Here is a 22253-nt window from a genome sequence, read left to right as displayed (position 1 = left end):
AAAGTGGTAACAATCCACAAATACAAAAGGAAGGAAGGAAGGAAGGAAGGAAGGAAGGAAGGAAGGAAGGAAGGAAGGAAAAATAGTAAACAAAAATACCCATTTACTCCAAGTCCCCATGGACTGAAGGAAAGACACCAAATAGCAAGGCTCACATGCTAATGTCCCTGGGCTCACTGGACTTACAAAGAAGAGCTTCCTCGGAAGGCATGAGTAAAATAGCATGCTAGGTCAGCTGTCACAGCTCCTAAGACAAGTGATTGATAGCCACAGCTGTGCGGAGTCAGTCCCTGGTACAGGAAGCACACAGGAACAGAACTGCTCTGAAAGCTTTAGCAGGCTTATCAAGGACATCAGGAGCAAGAAAGCATCGTCCAGGCCACACAAACACTGCCACGGCCCGTTTGTAGGGGGTGCGTGGAAGTGCTTTGTGCCTCAACACTTACTAAAGTAAAAATAGCTTGTGACAGTTCAGTGTGCTTTTACATTTCTGACATTTTAAAAAGCCGGCCTGGCTTTCTGAAGCTTCATGACAGCCTTAATTCAGCAGCTGTTTCTAGATCCTTTGGGAGCAGGTCCAGGTGAGGAGTAAAATGACGTCGCACGTCCCCCAAAAGGACCCACCCCCCACTTTCAAAACCACGGCATCACCAGTGGTAGAACTTGAGCACCTCGGGTTGAAGTAACTGTCAGCAACTACAGCTCACTACTTAAACACAAACAGGCCCTTAAAATGCTCCCTTGGGGCAATGGGACTGTAGCTAGGGAGTAGAATTGATGCTACTATAGTGTGTGTACATGTGCATGCATGTGTGCACATTATATATGCACATGTGTGTATGTGCACATGTTGTATCGATGTAGAGAGCCCAAAGAAAGACATCAAGTGCTCTGTTCTCTAACTCTTCGTTTTATTTCCTTGAGTCAAGGGTCCCTCACTGAACCTAATCAGCAAGCCCCAAGCAATCGTCCTATCCGAACCCTTCCCAGTGTCAGGGCACAAGCATGCATGGCCACACACAGCTTGTCACACGGCGCTAGAGATTTGAACATGGGTCTGCATGGTTGTAAAGCAAGCACTCTCACCCACTGAGCCACCCCTCCATCCCTGACTGACGACAACACTCTTCAAATAAACCCAAGGGTTGTTTACATTATTCTCTGGGCACAAGAAATTTCTGACAATGCCGGGCGGATGTGGCTCCCACCCTTAATCCCAGCACTAGGGAGGCAGAGGCAGGTGCAGCTCTGAATTTAAGGCGGGCCTGGTCTATGAGTGAGCTCCAGGACAGCCAGAGAAACCCTGTCTCATTTAAAAAAAAAAAAAAAAAAAAAAGGAGGAGGAGGAGGAGGAGGAAGAAAACTGCCGACAAGGCCATTCCACTATTAGGGGCATGTTTGTATTGTGAATAAGAGAAAGAAAATATCCAGAGGCATTTGGAAGAGTCTGGAGTGTATACACTGATGACATGACATGGTATGGTGAAGGTTTTTATTGTAGATCTTAGGGAGAGAACAACAGAGGCATCTGGAAGAATCCAGAGCAGAGAGAGAAAGTAATAGACTGAACCTGGCCAGCAGACTGGATCAGGCCAGAAGAAAAGCCAGAGGACAGTAGACAGAGTGAGGGCGGGGGCGGGGGGAGGCAAAGAGAGGATCAAGATGGCAAAAAGCCAAAATAGCAGGGCTATACAAAGAATAACTGCAGGGAGGGAAGCCCATGAGCTGGACAAGTTTAGGGTGGGAGGTGGGGACAGCTGAGAAGAGACAGGATGCCAATATAGACTCTGAAATTTGTAGCAGGTACTTGTGATATGGGGGGGGGGGGGGGGGCTGGAGGCCAGCATGTGCTTTGGTATGCTGATAGGCACCACAGGTAGCCATTTGTTCCTTCTGCCAATGATAAGGGAAATGGCTCCTTTGGGTAGAGAGGAAGCAGCATCACAAGTTCTTGAGAAATGCTGGCTTTTGTCTAACTGCCAAATTTTGGGGAAATGGAGCTTCCCTTGGACATGACACAGAGAAGAGAGAAGGAAGGTAGACGGGATGTGACCAGAGCTATCTGTGAGAGAAGCAGACAGTGCAGGAGAGCAAACAGTGGAGACAGTGGAGGTCGGGGGCATGCAGGGGGAGAAACCTTGCCACTATGTAGAGAACAGACAACTATGTGGGAAGAGAGACGCCTAGCAAGGTGAGAAGGGCCGAGAGGATTGTGGGGGGGCCTTGAAATGTATAACAAGTACCTGTGAGTAGAAACTGAGGGGGCCTGAAGACCAGTGAGGGCTTTGATATGCAACCACAGGTACATATCTATTTCTGTTCTGGTAGAGGTAAGGAAAATTACTCCTTTTGGGGATGGAAACCCCATTTCACACATGCCTGAGGAATGCTGGCTTTCATCTAACCACCAGAAATCCTCCTATGGTCCATCTTGAGCTTAGTTATAGATATATGGACTGTGACGTAACATTTTCTAATCTGGTGGTTAGTTGGGTGCTTATAAAGGTGGAACCGACAAGAATATGTACTTCCCATTTTTGTCCAATTGGGGGTAAGCATAGATCCTGACATACTTCCTGTCTATGTATCTCCCGCCTACAGGTGATCACACACATCCTGTGCAGTTGGGGCAACCAACCTGTTTACTGAAGGGAAAACCTGTGGCTTATTATCTTACATGAACAACAGCCCCCAGCATCCCAGGAAACTATGTGTCCTTGGGCAACTGGGACTTACCGGTTAATTTTAGCCCTTACACCATCTGGGTCTCCTCTAAATACTAACATCTGCTGACGGTTACTGCTGAGTAAGTACTAGTGTGTCAAGCAATTTGCATAAATTGCCTGACTTAATAAAATATTCTTACAAAATGGATTTTGGAAATCAAATATAGAGAATGTAACTTGTCCAAGTTCTTGGAGTTAATAAATGGCTGAGACTTGAAGCTGAGCATCCAGCTGCAAAGCAGAAGCTGAAAAGAGTACCAACACCTGAATGATCAAATACATTGTAATCTCCAAACAGTTAAGGGCTGGGATGCAACGGACCTATGAACAACTACCACAATGTCCACTAGATGTCAGACTTGAGTTGCAATGGCATTTCCTAGGCCCGAGAGTAACGCTCAACTCTCCAGTGGAAAACATTTGAAGTGTGGTTGTTTCCTTGAAAATACAAAAACTAAGCCAAGTATGGCAGTTACCTTTCTGTATAAAGCAGAGTGATTTGTTTCTTCAACAAGTAAAAAGGCAATAAAGTAACAACAGTATGTCAGGAAGCAACCCCAAGTCCCCGAGAAGTCTAGAACACCCAACTCCAGGTGCCTCACTCACCGCCACTCACTTCAGCCACTGATCTTTGAAGCATTTGAAACTCTTCACAAATCCCTGCATGGTTGACACAGACCTAAGACAATGTAGCCACCATCTCAGAACACCTTCCAGATACCCTAACACAGCTGTAGCTCTTTTCACCCGTAACACTACTCCTTTATCCTGAACTAAGTGTTCCTGGTAACACCTGGAAGTTCAGATGGAACTTAGTTACAGTCACCTCCTGTTACTCTCTGGAATTACTGTGTTGAGCCTTGAACAGTGCCAGGGTTATGGGTGTTTGTCCTGGTTTTCTTCCTATTGCCAAGATAGCAACTCTCACCAAAAGTGACTTCAGGGAGGGGGTAGGCTGCTGGTTTCATCTTACACTTCCAGGTCACAGTCCCTCAATGAGAGAAGTCCAGACAGGAACTCAGGGTAGGAACCTGAAGGCAGGACCACTTGCTATTGCATGCAGCATTCCACTCTGATCTAGGCAACCCCTCAATAGAAGCTCTATTTTCAGGCTGAATTAGTAAAGCTAACTAGGACAGAACTCAACATCCAAAAATGAATAAAATAATTAATGTTAACTCAAGGTATTTCATAAGAAACTAGAATTCAGAGGCATTTCTATTCGGAGTATTTATCTAATATAGAAAGATACGCTGAACGCTTGGAAGTAGGAGACATATCCGTGATAAACCATGTCCCATTGCACTTAAGCCAAGTTACATGACCATGGGAGTCACCGCAGCCCACTGAGAAACGCTGTGGAACAGAGAAGATGGGAAGCTGGCATTCATCCTAGCTCTTCACTCACTTCCCTGTCTCCAAATCCAGAAATGTTCAGTTCTTAACCCCCCCCCACCAGGCACCCCTAAGCTGCGGTGCAGAAGCCTTTGTCTCCCCTCCCTCCTCCTGAACCTGAAACTTACTTTCTTTGGTCCTTGGTGACAGTGGAGTACCACTCCGTCTTCTCCACAGCGCAGAGGCACCTGAAGTGTTGCTGGCTTTGACCCTTACTCCACAGATGAGCTGTCTGTAAACTTAGCCATGTGACTAAGATTCATGGTTTCCTTTTCCATTCTCCCCATTTCGGCATCTCATAGGAGTCACTGAATTTTTTCAATGTAATAATTATCATCCCTTTTAAACAAAATTTTGGCAAGTCAGAGAAAATAATCAGCTGAATGCATTATAGCTTCCATCAAATCATAGAAGTGAATCGCAGGGCCCTGTGGACCCCGGTCATTTTCCAATCCCTCTACTGGCCCTGTTTAGAGAGGAAAAAGGAGCCTAAGCAGATTCTCACTAAAAATTACTTTTTAATTATTTAGGATTGCAATACAATGAATGGCATCTTTCCCTTTCCGCCCTCAGAATCTTCCCATACACCCCTCCTTGCTCCTTCATGGCCCATGGCCTCTTTTTTTTTTTTTTTACTAATTATTGTTGCATGCATATAATGAGGTAAGGTCTTTTAATGCTCTTTAGGAAGTATAATGTAGGTTTGGGTTTAGACTTTTTACTTTTCAAATAATGTGTTTTGCCTGCATGTCTGTGTATACATAACTACATTTCTGCTGCCCAAGAATTCAAGAGGAGGGTACCATGTTCCCTGAAACTGAACTCACAGGTGGTTGTGAGCCACTCAATGGGCCCTCTGTAGGACAGCAAGCGGAGCCATCTCTCCATTTTCATGTCTGTGTTCGAGCGAGTGCAGGCGCGTGTGTGCGTGTGCCAAGGCATCCATGGGGCAGTCAGAGGACACCACCAGAGTTCTCACCTTCCACCTTGTTGAGGCAGGTCTCAGTTTTTGCTGCTGTGCCACACTCACTGGCCCGTGGCTATTGGGCAATTCTCCTGTCTCTGCCTCCCAGATTCCCACAGGAGTGCCGGTGTTCCCAATGCACACCACCACACCTGCCTTTGTGTGTAGGGTGCAGAGATCTAATCAGGTCACTAAGCTGGTGCAGCAAGTGTTTTTACCCAGAGATACCTTCTGGCCGCAGATGATTTTTTTTTTTTTTTAAATATGGGAGAGTAACCTTGGGTAATTTACTCTTAAAAAGAGATTTTTCTTAACTACTGGGTTTTTATGTTAAAAAAAAAAAAAAAAGATGAATTTCAAGTAGAGAATATTCTGGTGCATTTTCCTCATGAATTTACAATCTGTGGTTTTATTTGGGTATTTCTTATTAAAGAAGATTTAGTCCTATATTTTGACAGTTGACAAGAGCATCAATGCTCCCTTGAAAACCTTCCCCTTGACTTTGAACTGGAACCAAGAATATGCCATGCTAATTCCATTAATCTATTTCTTCTCCTTATGGGAATATTTCAAATAAATGTAGCTACTTCAAAAGTGTTAATACAAAGTAGCCACCCATTTTATTGCATTTTATTTTATCCTAAAATGATGTATCTATATAACCACGACTTGACAATTCAAAGCTTGCTCCGATGAAAGGTCTAATGGGGTCCTAATAAATGATGATTATTGGCCCACAAGATTAATAGGAATTTGGCTGTTTTATAGTATGACACAGTGTGCAAACCAGCCAGGAGTAATACCTTTGTGAACTCAGCAAGCCCTGTCATATGTCAGGTTCCTCTTGATGTTGAGTTTGGGAGAAGGAGCTGAGGAACCAGGGTCTGAGACTCCTTGCCCTTCCTAATCAACGATGTTGAAGAGTAACTAGACGACTTTCCCGAGAGAAGAGCTGAGTTTGGGATCTTGTCAGCTATAAACCCCTCACCTATCTTTATTTTAAGTACATCAGGCTGGGTCTTTAACTTGGTTGGTATAGCGCTTGCCGAGCATGTATGAGGCCCTAGATGGAAGCAGGAAGATCAAAGGTTCACGGTCATTCTTGGCTACATACATAACAAGTCTGAGGCCAGTTTGGTACACATGAGATACCACCATCTCCTAAAAAACGTACACAAAAGTCTCACCTCTAGGCTATGGTCTATAACGTCCAATTGCCAGCTCTCCTCCATCGGTCCTCACTTAAGATCAGAACTTCAGTTCAGTGTGTCCAAAACAGGCCTCAGTAAGGAGTAACAGCCAAGCCCATTGGGTTACGTTAAAACATATTTTTTTTCTATGTGTGTGTTTTGCCTGTGTATTTGTACAACATGTGCCTATAATCGGTGCCTACAGAGTTCAGAAGAGGGTACTAGATCTGGAGTTTGGGTTGGCTCTGAGCCACCTTGCGGGTGCTGGGAACCAAACACTGCAAGAGCAGCACAGGTTCTTACCCACCAAGGGTTTCATTTTTAGCTCTGCATATATTAGGACCCGAAAACAATGCAGTCTGTACCTTCAAGCTGAACCCCACTTTCATGTGTAGTGGATTCTGTGCCCTAGTTCCAGCCTCCCCACCTCCTGGAAGGGCTGGGGTTAGCCTCAGAGGGGAAGTTTTCCATTCCAGCCACTCTTAATGGCTTTGAGTGCCAGACCATAGGTCTCACTGCCAACTGATGAAACGTCCTGCTCTAAGTCTCGTTTTCTTGCTGCTGTCACACTAGAGTATGCCGTTTCCCAATAAGACACAAAGGCCTATCTCCTGTCCCGGCCACATGCTACCTTTACCGAAAGAATTTGTCAAGTTGCCTGTCCGACACTTGGGAGATTTCCTGCACACATGCAAATGATGCAGTAAAGATCCCACTTTGGTCTCCAATTGGCTGCAAAAACCTCATATGGCGTTTCCATCAGCGAGAACTTGGAAGGGGAAGAATACGTTGTGCAAATGCATCTTAAATCCCTAATACATTCTGATGTTTTATGTTGATTCAGATCCAAGGTGACAAGCACCAAAAGATCACGGTGAGATGAGGCGCTTTGTGCAACCAAGGCTGATCTGAAGAACCACACACCTGGGCACCCGGCCTTGGCCTGTGGAGCAGGTTACAGCAGCTTTTACCGCAGTCTCAATGGAACAAAGCTCTGCTTTAGCTGGAACTGTCAGGTGTCAAACAAACACACAAGGAGAAAGCCACCCATGTTAAGAATCAGGACACTAGAAGCAAACAGAACTCTGGCCTTGAACGAAGAACAGAATGGAGAGCAGACGGTGGATTTCAGCCCACAATGCTGTTCAACTTCTCAAGGGCGTGGGTGTGCGGAAGGGAGGGCAGCATAGTGGGAAGGAAGCCCGGCAGCAGGGTGGGCAAGTGTGTCCTCGGAGACTCACACAAGGCAGCAGCTAGTCTAGATTGCCGCTGCCGAGCACTACCTGACCCTGGTCTGGGAAGGGCAACTGTAAATGCTGGGCATCACCTACTTCAAAGGGTCCCAAGAACGACCCAAAACGGAGCAGGAAGCTCAGCAGGAAGCTCCTTCACTACAGGCCTGGCACGGGTACACCAAAGGGAAAGAACTGAAGCTGAAAATACGATGATCCTTCCCCTTATCTGGACATCAGAAACGAATTTTCTTACTAGAGTTCAAGACCAGAAGCTACGGAAAACCTGCCCCAGAATAAAAGTAAAACAGGTCCAGGGATTCACTGAATCAAAACGCACAGTTAACAAGGTTCCGCGGAAATCTGTGTATAACACGGCCCAGGCCTGCCAGCAGATCAGAATCACAATGAGGAGTTGGAGATGGCTCAGCAGCCATGAGGACTTGCTCTGTGACTGTGAGGACCAGAGTTCGCATCCCAGCACTCAGAAAAGCAGAGATAGGAAGGTCGCTCGCTGGGACTTGCTCTCTTCTTGCCTAGATGAGGAAGTGGGAACACTTCCTGCAGGGAGGGAGCCGGCCTCCAAAGAACAGGTGACTGGAGGACACTTGATGGCCTCTTCGGGCCTACACACACACACACACACACACACACACACACACACACACACACACTCACACTCACACACATACACACTCAGACAGACAAAGAAAGAAATCTTTAATTTAAAAAAAAAAAATCACCATGACCATCAGACCTGTCCCAAAGCAACTCCTTTAATGCGTACAAAAGGCAAAGAACGAAGACAAAATGGTTGCATTTTTACTTTGGCTTCTATTTTTCATTCATGCAAGCTTGCTTTTGGGGAACACGCCCACTCTCAGCAAGCTGAACGCCCATACATGCAATAGTCTTCCTCAGTGGTCCCTCTAACCTGTAAGCAGGAGTCAAACCACTACTCACTGGGGACCCCTAGATCACCACAGGCAGGAGACAGCTTTGCACTTCCCGTCACCCCTGGAAGAGCCTGACACCAGCTCCCAAACCCTGGCATCTGAGGCTGCTGTTCTGCTCTGTCTCATTGGGAGAAGGGTGTTAAGTCCTGCTAAGGGTTTGACTTGAATAAATTATTTAAAGCCTGATACATGTAACTCTGCATCACTCGGTGTTTCTGAAAACATTTAAAATAATGAACACTGACTAGGAAACTCCTTATGTTAAATGAATATGTTGATTTTGCAGTCCATTATCTTTGCCCCAATAAAGCAGGGTGAAGGTACCAGAAATTATGGATGCAGAATTTAGGAATGTCCTAAACATGGAAAGACATTGACCTGTATTTATGACACCAGAAATGAAGCACAGGATTACAATGAGCCTCCAGCACCATGAAGCACTCAGTGTTTCTGGTGTCACGCAAACCCCAGCAAGGCGATGACCCGCTAGCGCTCCAGGTGAAATGCTTTATAAGCTGTCTGGACCTGAGTCAGGAAGCAAAAGCCCCAGATATCTGCAGAAAAACATTTTAGCCCAAATGAAACGAACAACTGTAACATCTCTATAATCCTCCTACCCTCGGTTTACTACATCACCCTTCATTTGCATATTGCTGTTTCCATTCATCATTGGTTAAAAGTTATACAACCACAACACCAGCCTCACATTGTAATAACATCATTTCACATCCAAATTTATTGCTGGGAGCCCAACCTCCTTCTAAGCTATTATAAAAATGTTTTTGGAATTATTCTTTCAACATTTTATTCAAAGCTGTACATGCTTTAGTTTACAATATAAAAAGATACCAAGATGCCTGGCAGTGGTGGCACATGTACTCAGGGGTGGAGGCAGGCAAGCAGATCTCTGAGTTCAAAGCCAGCCTGGTCTACACAGTGAGTTCCAGGACAGCCAGGGCTACACAGAGAAACCCTGTCTCAAAAAAACCAAAAACAAAACAAAACAAAACAAAAGCAAGATGAACATGTATTCAGGATGAGTGAAAAGAAAATTATGCTGAAATATATATATATAAATATAAACCCAGGCTCACTCAACTTCATTCATGATCTTCCTATCACAGCCTTGGCAGTGCTGGGGCAGCAGGCATGCACTCCCATGCCAGCATATTTTTAACTGCTAGGTGACTATTCAAAATTAAACTAAACGTGAGTAAAACACATCAAAAATTCTACCATCTCTTCCATATCCAAAAATGATACAAAGATTCCAGTGTGCCGGAAGTGCAGACTGTGATTCTCCCTCAGCAGCAGTATGTACTTTTTGACATCACAGATCTAAGAGCTAACTGGAATCTGGTGCCCTCCAAAGTGGCTTCGACACATGCTCACAGGCACTGTTTGCCCTAAAGGGTTCCCTCTAGAACACAGAAGTATCAGGGTCCGTTTCTACACCCACATCAGGGCAGACCTTAAAAAAGCCACTTCACGCTGCCGCTCCTGGTGCTGCTTGTGTGTGCCTCCAGTGTGGACCTGGTGCCTCTTTTGTGAAGCGGCAGCTGAGAAGACTCCGGCGCTCGCCATGGCCGACGAGAAACCCAAGGAAGGAGTCAAGACTGAGAACAACGATCATATTAATTTGAATGTGGCGGGGCAGGATGGTTCTGTGGTGCAGTTTAAGATTAAGAGGCATACACCACTTAGTAAACTAATGAAAGCCTATTGTGAAGACAGGGTTTGTCAATGAGGCAGATCAGATTCCGGTTTGATGGGCAACCAATCAATGAAACAGATATACCTACACAGTTGGACATGGAGGATGAAGATACGATAGATGTGTTCCAGCAGCAGACAGGAGGTGTCTACTAAAAAGGGAACCTGCTACTTTACTCCAGAATTTTGTTATAGACCAAGAATACATTCGCAATTAGAAAGCCGCAATTTGGTTCCACCACATCCTGACCATTACAGTATAGTTTTCTCTATTCTATCATCTCCCTGTCCCCATTTCTTTATTGTACATAAAGTAACTGGTGTATGTGCACAAGCATTTGCGTTTTCTTTTTCTTTTTTAAACTAAATGGCCAGTGTTCTGTTTTGATTGACATCAGATGGAGATGGTCTGGGGGAAAGTACTGGTTCTGTGAAAATACCCGCTTTCTCCTTTAGTGGCATGCTCATTCAGCTCTTTTCTTCATATTCCAGTAAGTTATTTTGCTCTCAATGTTTTAACAAAAGAACACAACAACAAAATCCTTGCATACCTTGTTTGATTGGAGAATTTTAATGTTTTTCATTTATCATTGTAAAACCAAGGACAATTTTATAACGTTTTTGTACGTAGCTGTTACATGTAGGGCAATCTGTCTTTAAGTAGGGGTAAATTACTCTTGAACAAAATGATCTTAGATAGTTTTCCCTTCAAGTCAAGCATCTTGTTGTTTAAATAAACTTCTTGTTTAAAATGAAGAAGAAAAAAAAAAACACTTCACAACCAAGCCCCAGACTTCTGCCTCATGTCTGCACACAAACCTGCACTTGTCTACCTGCCCCACATCCAAATCTAAAGGCAATTAGAGACACATTTCCAAGGACTATGTTAGGACCTGGCTAACAGGTTGGTTTCAGCCATTAAAGAAAAAGCGCTCATCCAGGCATTTATTTTTCGCTCTTCAGGCTATGAAAAGACTTGGAAAGTACAACTTCAGCTTCTGCTCAATTCAGGGCCCAGTGCCTGGTACCAAGGGCTGCTTCACAGATGTAATATTAAGTTCTGGTTCAGAAGCACTGGTGTGGTTTGTGCCTCTCCACTGGATCTGGATCTTGTTCTCACACACTCTGTGACACACCCTCAGATCTCAAGTCCTCCAAGAGGTACAGGGCCAGCAAGCCCTCTCCATTTCTGTCTTTGGAAGTAGATGGCAACCAGCCCGAGTCTCACTAGTAAGGAAGTTAGGATACCACAGCTAAATGCTCAAGCCCCAAACTTCAATTTTTCTTCCCCCTCACAGAAGAGCTTCATAAGTGGTATGGCTACTGATTCAATCATGAATCTCCAGATGTGAACATCTGGATAACACAACACAACTCCCCTCTGAGACTGGACTTGTTAATCCTGACCCAAATCTACAGTTTGCTGGTGAACCATGGACATGGATTTGTCCCTCCTGTGTGACAGATGACCAAGCACCTAACTGACCTGAGCCATGCAACTATTTTCTAATTGGCCAAGAGCTGCCACAAAAAGTGTGACACAAGAAAGGAAAAAAAAAAAAAAAAAAAAAAAGCTGTCAGTCATATATTCTCAGGGGAAATAGGATCCCCAAGGAACTTATAAGAAAGTTGTCTGTAATATTCCTATAGTCTTTAGAATTTTAAAGGTAAGAAATGAAGCTTTTGTATCACTCGCCTTTCTATGGTGACTAAAAAGGACCACACTGCGCAAACTGTGACCACGTGACGTGAGACTGATGCTCACACTTAAGTGCTCTCACGAGGACTGCTTTAAATCCAACAGGAGCGACTCATCATCTCCCACCCTCACCTGAGGTTTAAAGGTCACCTTCAAAGGCTCGGAAGTTGGGGTGTCCCCTCCTTCTTGGGGAATGTACCCTACCTTGGCCACCTCCTTTTCTGTCTCACTGAACTCATCAGGATGGAACTCATGGATGGGCCCCAGAGCCAGGCTACCTGCAATGATGTCCACGCCCATCCCTCTGTCTCCCTCCTGGCCCTCGGCCTTGGGATCCTTCGGTTTCCTAAGGCTGCGCATCTTAAAAGCTTCCTTTGAGGGGGCTGCACTTGAGATGGATTTCTTAAACCTCTCCCCTGACTGCCGGAGCCTCTCCCCTGACTGCCGGAGCCTCTCTCTCCTCTCAGGCGTGACTAGTCTCGTTCTAATTCCACTCACTTTCTTGTCAAAATTCTGCCGTGTCTTCTGCATGTTTTCTTTGGAAAATGCCTTCTTGATATGATCAATGTGCTCCTTGCCTGACTTTCTAAACCTGGCAGATCTGCTTTCTTCAACGTAATATTCTTCATCTGACGAGAGCTCTATCGGGGGATCGAAGACTTCCTCTTCCTCCTCCTGGTTCTCGGGCAGGCTTCTGTCTTTTACAACAGACAGGGACGAGGGGCACCGAACATTCTCCTGCAGGACAGAAGAGCAAATCACATGAGTGCTTCCTGCATGTTGGCGGTCAGCTTTTACCTCGGGCCTCATCTTAGCATCCCCCTCCATGCTGCTTGTCCCCAAGCTGCACTCTCAGGGTCTCTCTCCCCTTGGCCATTTTCTCACAAATACTGTTTCTTCACTTCTCCACTCCTAAGATGACAAGCATCTCCATCTGGACAGCGCACAGGCACCTTTAGTCAGAGGTGCAAAATTCAAGGCCCACCCATTGCGCTCTCCACTTGCGTTTCCTTCCCTTTCTCTCAGCAGCAGTGACCATCTGGGTGCCACCCAAGGCAGAGACCTCCGAAACCTCACCCCCCAGACACACCCTCACCCTCTTGTCCCATGGTCAACTAGTCATCAAATTCATCATCAGTAACACTGCAAAATAATGTTTACGTCTGACTCCTTCACCCATGTCTTAATTCAATCCCTCAAGACTCCAGGTCTGAACCTGGGCCATCAATCTCCAATCCCTCTCCTTCCAGACTATTATCTGAGAAGTTCCTGAGAACTGTTTTTATAGCGCGGTCTGGTTATAGCTCTCTGAGAGCCCGTCAGTGCTCAAGGAGAGAACACAAACCTTGAGGGATGCTTAGAAAGTTCCTGACCTGACTGACCCTCCTTTCTCTCTTCTCCAGCTCAGAAACACGCACCATTCTTAAGATCCTCAAACACGTACGATTCTGAACCCTCTACACAAGAGGAGTCCATCCTATGGCAGCCTGGACGTAAATACCAGGATAACTAAGGGATGTCGCCCAACACATTTGCAGATAGCAATGCCAACATCTCAGCATCAGACAAACACTCACCCTCTACACCTTCGTGTATGTGGCTGCTTCTATCTCTGATACCCTTTACCTTTTAGCTTTACAAATGATAGCTTTCCTCAAGAATCAATTCAAATGTCCCAACTACCCCCAGGACAGAGTTAAGAAGGCCAGGTCAAGAGAGGCCCTGTGGCCAATAGTGGCGACAGTAGTTACTACTCTGACAGGAAATTTCTCAAGGTTTTCAGAACAGCAGAGGCAGGATTTCACCCATGCTGTACAAGGGTCACTCTGCTGAGACAAGCAGGAAGATGGCAGGACACTACCGAGTTTAAGCAGAGGGAAGGTAGATCAGGGAGGGCGTCTGTGGGCAGGGGAAGACTGTAGATGTACTCAGAAACCAGAGGACCTGTTGCTAGATCCACAGAGGAAGGAATCCACCATTCGCTGAGACAAGCACGGAAGCAAGAGGAACCCGGAAGGGAAGGGTGAGACACTGTCTTTGGAATGGGCACTGGGCATGCAGGCAGAGAGGCCAAGCAACTGGGATTCAGGAGGGAGGTAAGGGCCAGAAATGTGCATTCAAGAACCATTAATACAGCGATGAAATTAAGAGTCACGACACTCTTGCACTAGAGAGATCTCAGTAGTGAAGTGTTTGCCACATGTGAGAACCTAAGTTCAACCCTCCAACTCCGTGTAAAAAAGCAAGACATAGGAGAAGTGTTTGGGCTCAGGAGGTAGAAAGTACTTGCCAAGCAAACCTGATGGCCTGAGTTCAGAATCCCATGGAAGGAGAAAATCAGTTCCCAAAAGTTGTCCTCTGGAATCCACACACACTTGTGCCCATACTTACACGCATATAACACACACACACACACACACACACACACACACACACACACACAAAGTGAAGAAATCAGAAGAGATATCAGAAGACAGAGTGGTGTTTCATTCAAAACTCCTCAGAGACAAAGGGTACCCCGAAATTCAGAATTCAGTTGACTTTTGGAAACCACAATAGATAATATACTAGTCCCAGAATGACTTCAGGTCAAGGAAAGTCTCCTGCCAAACGAGTCATTTTAGAAGTTTTATTTTGCTGCCATGGTGGTAAATGACTATACCCCCAGTTCTCGAGAGGCTGAGGCAGATGGATCACAAGTTCATTACCAGCCTGCGTCATACAGTAAAACCCTGCTGGAATCAAAACAATTATCCACCATGATCAAGTAGGCTTCATACCAGGGATGCAGGGGTGGTTCAACATACGAAAGTCCGGCAATGTAATACACCATATAAACAAACTCAAAGAAAAAAAACACATGATCATCTCACTAGATGCAGAAAATCCAACACCCCTTCATGATAAAGGTCTTGGAGTGATCTGGAATACAGGGAACATACCTAAACATAATAAAGGCAATCTACAGCAAGGCAAAAGCCAAAATCAAATTAAATTGAGAGAAACACAAAGCAATACCACTAGAATCAGGAACAAGGTAAGGCTGTCCCCTCTCCCCATATTTATTCAATATAGTACTTGAAGTTCTAGCCAGAGCTATAAGACAACACACAGAGATTAAGGGAATAAAATTGGAAAGGAAGAAGTCAAGCTCTCCCTATTTGCAGATGACATGATAGTATACATGAGTGACCCCAAAAATTCAACCAAGGAACTGATACAGCTAATAAAAACCTTCAGCAACATAGCAGGATACAAGATCAACTAAAAAAAAAAATCAGTAGCCCTCCTATATACAATAGGCTAAGAAGGAAATCAGAGATACATCACCCTTTACAATAGCCACAAATGATGTAAAATACCTTGGGGTTACTCTAACTAAGCATGTGAAGGACCTATATGACAAGAACTTTAAGTCCTTGAAAAAAGAAATTGAAGAAGATGTCAAAAATGGAAAGATCTCCCATGCTCATGGATAGGCAGGATTAACATAGTAAAAATGGCGATCTTACCAAAAGCATCTACAGATTCAACACAATCCCCATCAAATTACCAACACAATTCTTCACAGATCTGGAAAGAATAATACTCAACTTCATATGGAAAAACAAAAAACCCAGGATAGCCAAAAGAATCCTGTATAATAAAACAACCTCAGGGTTGGGGATTTAGTTCAGTTTGTAGAATGTTTGCTTACTATGCACAAAAGTCTGGGTTCTAGCCCTAGAACCACATACCCAGTGACATAAAATAAGGATATCTTACAGCAAATTAAAGATACAAATCTCATGTGTACTGGATACAAAGAAGAAAAGCCATATTCCTTCTGAAACTTACTGCAAAATGGACCTAAAGGCATGACATTTTTTAGCCTGCTTATAAAAAATCAATACTAGGGCCTGGAGAGATGGCTCAGCGGTTAAGAGCACTGGCTGCTCTTCCAGAGGTCCTGAGTTCAATTCCCAGTAACCACATGGTGTCTCACAACCATCTGTAATGAGATCTGGTACCCTCTTCTGGCATGTAGGCAGAACACTGTATACATACAGAGAATTCTCCACAGAGGAAGTTCAAATGGCTGAAAGACATTTAAGGAGTTGCTCAACATCCCTAATTATCCAGGAAATGCAAATCAAAATGACTCTGAGATACCACCTTAAACCTGTCAGAATGGCTAAGATCAAAAACAGAGAAGACAGCTTATGCTGGAGAGGATGTGGAGCAAGGAGATCTCTCCTCCACTGCTGGTGGGAATGCAAGCTTGTACAGCCACTTTGGAAATCAATATGGCACTTCCTTAGAAAATTGGGAATCCATCTCCCCTAAGACCCAGCTATAGCACTCTTGGGCATATACCCAAGGAATGCTCAATCATACCACAAGGACATTTGCTCAAATATGTTCGTATCAGCTTTGTTTGTAATAGCCAGAACCTGGAAACAACCTAGATGCCCTTCAACTGAAGAATGGATAAAGAAAATATGGTACATATACACAATGGAGTACTACTCAGCAGAGAAAAACAATGACATCATGAGGTTTGCAGGCAAATGGATGGATCTAGAAAAAATCATCCTGAGTGAGGTAACCCAGACTCAGAAGAACAAACACGGTATGTACTCACTCATAGGAGGATACTAGATGTAAAACAAAGATGACTAGACTGCTACACAACTCCAGGGAGGCTACCTAGAAAATGGGACCCTAGGAAAGACACAGGGATCACCCAATGACAGAGAAATGGATGAAATCTACATGAACCACCTGGATGAGAGTGGGAGAAATGAAGGGCAAGGTTTGAGGGAAGGGAGGCTTGGGGGAGCAGGAGATCCCAGCTGGATCAGGAACAGAAAAGGAGAACAAGGAATGGTAGACCATGATGGATGAGGACCACATGAGAACAGGATTGGGCAGAGTGCTGGAGAGGTCCCCTGAGGTCCACAGTGATGCATCCTCTGTAAACTGCTGGCAGTGGTCGAGAGAAAGCCTGATCTGACCTAGTCTGGTGATCAGATGGCCAAACACCCTGACGGTCGGGCTGGAACTTTCATCCAGTGACTGATGGAAGTGGATGCAGAGATCCTCAGCCAGGCCCCAGGTGGAGCTCCGTGTGTCCAGTTGTCGAGAAGGAGGAGGGACTGTGGGAGCGTGAATTGTTGAGCCCAGGATTGGAAAATGCACAGGGACAAATAGCCAAATGAATGGAAGCACATGAATTGTGAACCAAAGGCTGTGGAGCCCCCAGCTGGATCAGGCCCTCTGGATAACTGAGACAGTTGAGTGGCTTGGACTGTTTGGGAGGCACCAAGGCAGTGGGACCCAGACCTATCCTTAGTGCATGAGCTGGCTGTTTGGAACCTTGGGCTTACACAGGGACACTTTGCTCGGCCTGGAAGGAGGGGACTGGACCTGCCTGTACTGAATCCACCAAGTTTAAATGAATCCCCAGGGGAGTCTTGGCCCTGGAGGAGATGGGAATGGAGTGGAGGGGCTGGGGGGAAGGTGGGGGCGGGGCAGGAGGGGGAGGACAGGGGAACCCATGGCTGATGTGTAAAATTAAAACACAAATATAATTTTTAAAAAAAGGGGGAAAAAAAAGAAAAAAAAACCCTGTTGTAAGGAAGGCGGGGAGAGAGAGAGAGGGAGGGAGGGAGGGAGGGAGGAAGGGGGAGGGAGGGAGGGAGGGAGGAAGGGAGGAAGGAAGGGAGGAAGGAAGGAGGAAGGAAGGAAGGAAGGAAGGAAGGAAGGAAGGAAGGAAGGAAGGATGGATTAGGTTTTGAGTTTAGAGTGTTTGGGGATTTTGAACCTACACACAAGAAAGGAAAGAAAAAAGGGAAACATCAGGCAGTGAAGAGGACAGAAAGCCAGGAGAGCAGGACCCCAGAGGCTGAGGGCAAAGCAGTTTAAGAGAAAAACCAACTCTGCCAAGCGTGTTGGAAGAGAACCAGCTAAAGACAGGCCAGCACAGGGCACAGGAGAAAGGAACCTGGTGTGCTATTTAGAGATCATTTCTAAAACACAGCAGACAAAACTCTGGGAATTGTGAGGTTTTTAAAAACTGGCCCATGAGTGACAATGCCTTTAAAAACAAAAACAAACAAACAAACAAACCAGTATTGATACTTGAGATCCAGGTTGATTCCATTCAACAAGCAGATTCAATAAATACACATGAGGATGTTTGCAAATACCCTAAAATATAACCAGCCTGATGGTCAGGAAAGACATCCTTAGAATCTTATTCCTTAATTTAAATTACATTTTTGGCTACAGGATCAGAGTGCCCATGAGCCTCCCTTTCCCCAAGAAAAGAGGCAGAAGTGGGCGTCCCATAACTCTCTGATGAATCAGTTAGAGGCAGTGAAGTTATCCCTCTCCCTTCCTGGCACCTGCTGTGGGGAGCAGCCTCAGCAACAGTGTGGGCTGGGTGAGCCTGAGAAGGTATAATTAGACAAGGGAAAAGCCAAAGGGCATTGCTTAGTAGGTAGAAATCCCCACAATCTTCCAGTGAAGGCACCAGACACAGGGAATCAGGAATCACACACCCTTCTCTTCAAACACTGCAGACTGTACAAAAGCAGGCTCAAAAACAAAGGGGAACAGAGGCAAGGTTAGAAAAGGACCTTGCCTGAAAAATCTCACAGTCCCCAGAGTCCTTGCTAACTGTGGGTTAAGGGTAAACACACTGTACTAATAATGGAAGGTTGTAGGGTAAATTATAGTTGACTTTGGAACACGATCACATTTGTATATGAAATTCCAGGTAAAATTAGCTTTTTGTTGTTTGTGAGACAGGGTCTCACACAGTTCAGGCATGCCTCAAACTCACTGTGTATTTGAATTCCCAGTCCTCCCTCCTCTACCCTGCAAGTGCAAGGACTACATATAGGTGCGCACCACACACCTGGTTTAAGTATCATTTTTGTAACAGAATGGGTCAGAATAAAGTGGAATTGAATTAACATGAAAGTAACACAGATAGGGACATTTGGATTCACAGAGCTCTGGTACTTGTAATTAGAGGATGTTAAAAACTTACTTGGTAACCATGGACTTGTGCTTACCAAGTAACTGGAATTATGAGAAGATATGCTGTGGTTCATGTCATGCACAATTAGAGGGGTCAACAGGGTGAACATGCATTCAAAGAGAAATTCAAAAGACCTGGGTAAGAATGTCATGTAGTATTTAAATGCCAACAACCAGAATTTGGCAAAAGCTTAGCCATATACAACTGCAAAAGATAGAATACCATTATTTTGTTTATCTGATACTGTTTTTATTTTTATCCCTTGTTACCAATAAAAAAAGATTATCAGATAAATATATGCCTATGGGAAGTTTAAGGAAAATCTCAAATGGAAATGAAGATATACTTTAGCTGACTAAGCTTAAGTTTCAAAATAATTTTAGAAGGGAAAAATCTTCAAATAACGATGAGAATTGATTGTAGCTAATTTTAACACCTAAAAATAGCTATGTAAATATCATAAAGGTAAATTCTAACATATAACAAGTACATGAATCTGAGTCCTATGTCCATAATATGAGAATTTATGTTTTCCCTGTATGCTTATAAAAGATAGAAATTGCCTTTTTCTGACAAACTCTTGCATAATTTGAACAACCAAATCTCACAGATTCTTCAAGATATTCTATCTTAAAAGAAAAGAAGTTTGTCACTAACTGGGACCTCTCAGTTCCTTTATGGAACTATAGGATCCAAAGACAGAGAAAATACCAGTAAGTTACATGCAGGACTCCAAGTGTACTTCCTGACATAACACACGTGAGTGAAGGGTGAGCATCAGGATGTGGCTAACGCCCCTGCAAGGTGAACTGATTTATTCTGCAGTCCCATGTCCAGCTCACCATTGTCTGCACCAACACCTGAAGCCAGGCGACATCTTTAAGCCCGGAGAAAGGCTTCCGGGAGCCTGGAAGGAGGATAGGAAAAGACACCAGTCCATTCTTCTCCTCTCTTTGAAATAAGCACCTCGTCTCTCTCCTCCCTATTTTTTTCCTCATTAACCTGTGAACTCTTGGAAACAGATCCCAAACTAGCACTCTCCCTTTCCAGTGTAACTTGACCACTCAGCAGAGAGCTCTGGGGCACTGACTAACACATGAAGAACGTGAAGGTTATGGGCCCCGGTACTTCCACTGACTGTGTCCTTTATTCTTCAGGGTTCTGGGCACATGGGCTTCCACTTTTAAAAGCACAGAGTTGTGTGTATGCACTAATGAACATTCCCACACATTAATGATCTCATGCTTAGAACAAATCCTCCGACATGAAATTTGGAGGCCAGACTTGGGAATTTTTAAAGTTTATAATACACACTATCAAAAATGTCTTCCAAAATGTTATGCCAGCTAATTCTCCCAATAGCAGGATGGGGAAGGCTGTTCTCTGATGTTTGCACCCTGGATTTACGGTTCTGTAATGGGTGAGAGAAGGGCTCTGCTCTCACCTACTTTGTATTTCATAAATTTTCCTCCCATTCTTATTCTTTTTTAATGTGGGAGAAAAGAGTTTAGCTTGTCCCTTTTGATTTTCAAGAATTTAAAAAATATACTGTAGACGTTATGCATTTGCCACGGTATGTTTCAATTTTTAAAGTATTGAGCAGCTATAGGAACTTTGAAAAACAAATGCAACGATGCACATAATCACTCTATTAAATAGCTAAGTAAGAAAGCTTTTCAATTGAGTAAGATATTACCTATAGGACTTCTATATCTGTATTACTGTAAGAATAATATTTAAAAGTGAAACAAGCTGGAATGGTGGCTCATGTCTATAACCCTAGCACTTGGGAGGCTGAGGCAAGAGGACTGTCATAGTTTGAGGCCTGCCTAATGAGGATTAGGCTACAGGCTGGACTGTCTCAAAAAACAGTAAAAACTTTAAAAATAAATCAATGGCCTGATTTTTCATCCAGAAACAGGTAACTTTTCTTATTGTGACTAATAAAAAAACAATTCCAATGGGTAAATTATGTTCAGAGAAGTTTTTGGGTTTCTAGGCTCTCTATGATGAGAACAGAACCATGACTGTGTAGGAGCCGGTTCCTAATCCGCTTTCTTTTAGGGGGATGTTGTGTATCAAACGCAAGCCTCAGCCATGTGGGTGAGTCTTCTACTACTGAACTGCATCCTCCACTCTTCCCAGCTCCTTCTTTTATGTAACACAGATGGTTTTTAAACTTGAGATTTCTTAGGACCCTTTTAGTTCCAGCATTCTAAAGTCTACTGGGTCACTGTGCTTCAATGGACTAAAAAAAAAAAAAACTGACAGCATTAAGTTTCAAAGGCAAGAAATAGCTTGAGCCACAAGCCACAGTTCACATCACATGAAGCTCGGGACATGGATGATAGCGTGTAGTTAGCCAGAAATGGCTCTAGCCTGAGAGAGCTGCTCAGCGGGCTCCAGTATGTACCACAGACCACGGCTGAGGAGTGACTTGCTGACAAAGGATGAGAGAGAGACTCTACTCACCACACTGAACACCAGTGCAAGCTTACCTGGAATATTAGCACACGGAATCTGTTCTTCTTCATTATTTCTTCTTGCTTGGTTTCAACCTTGGTAACATGAACCCGTTGCTTCTCGACCCGGGCCTTCACATCTTTAATGTGAGCGCTGACTTTCCGGGTCTTCTCAAACAGCTTGTTAACGACGTAGCCCGTGTTGCTGTGCGACTGTGAGAGCTTCAGCAAGTCCATCTGGACAGACTTTATAGCGTTCCCCATGTCCCTGTGTCTCTCTTCTATTCTCTTCTGGCTTGCCTGTACACTGTCAACAATGGTGGCCACCTTGTCCAGCACAGTCACAATTGTCAGAGCAGCATCCTGGTCTTCGTCTTCAGTCACACTTGACAATCGATTCTGGTGGATTTTACCAGCATTTGAAGCAGACCCATTGTGCTCCATTTTACTTCTTTCTAGCCAAAAGATGTCCTATAGCAATCAATTCTACACTCGAAGCCTAAAGTCGGCTTGGTATCAGGCAACGAAGCTGCTTTAGAGGGCTGAAAACCGCACCCTGGAGAGTGGTCAAGTATTTATAATGACAAATGCCCATCCGTGACTGCCCTGCAACATGAGCCCTTGCAAAGCACTGGGGTCAGTTCCAAACATGCTTGCCGACTGACTAAGGGCCTCAAATAAGCCTGTGTGGGTGGAAACCCCTGACGAAGTTCATTAAAGCCACAATGCTACTCATACTAAGCCTACAAGCCAAGTAGCTCCAAACACTGAGCAAAGTTTTTCTCTTTGGATCATTTCAAGCAATAGTTTGCATAAGCAAAGGGAAATTTTGAACTGCGATCTTCCCTTCCTGTTAATTATTACAAGAACCAATAGACCAGTATCA

The 22253-nt window shown here is 44.5% G+C and overlaps 1 protein-coding gene and 1 pseudogene across 1 annotated transcript; one reads left to right on the top strand and one right to left on the bottom strand.

Moving 5' to 3' along the window:
- The first annotated feature begins 9995 nt into the window (after positions 1–9995).
- LOC118577181 lies at positions 9996–10433 on the top strand (annotated as a pseudogene).
- Positions 10434–11756: 1323 nt separating this feature from the next.
- Cavin4 (caveolae associated protein 4) lies at positions 11757–22217 on the bottom strand. Its single transcript, XM_036177253.1, has 2 exons — positions 21404–22217; positions 11757–12613 (listed from the first exon to the last, which is right to left on the bottom strand). The coding sequence occupies exons 1-2, from the start codon at positions 21809–21811 to the stop codon at positions 11954–11956; spliced, it is 1068 nt and encodes a 355-aa protein (XP_036033146.1). The 5' UTR covers positions 21812–22217; the 3' UTR covers positions 11757–11953.
- Positions 22218–22253: the final 36 nt, after the last annotated feature.

Source organism: Onychomys torridus, chromosome 2, assembly GCF_903995425.1.
Source record: "Onychomys torridus chromosome 2, mOncTor1.1, whole genome shotgun sequence".
Taxonomy (NCBI): Eukaryota; Metazoa; Chordata; class Mammalia; order Rodentia; family Cricetidae; genus Onychomys; species Onychomys torridus.
The sequence above is the reverse complement of the archived record's forward strand: the minus strand, read 5'-3'. Positions and strand labels throughout refer to the sequence as shown.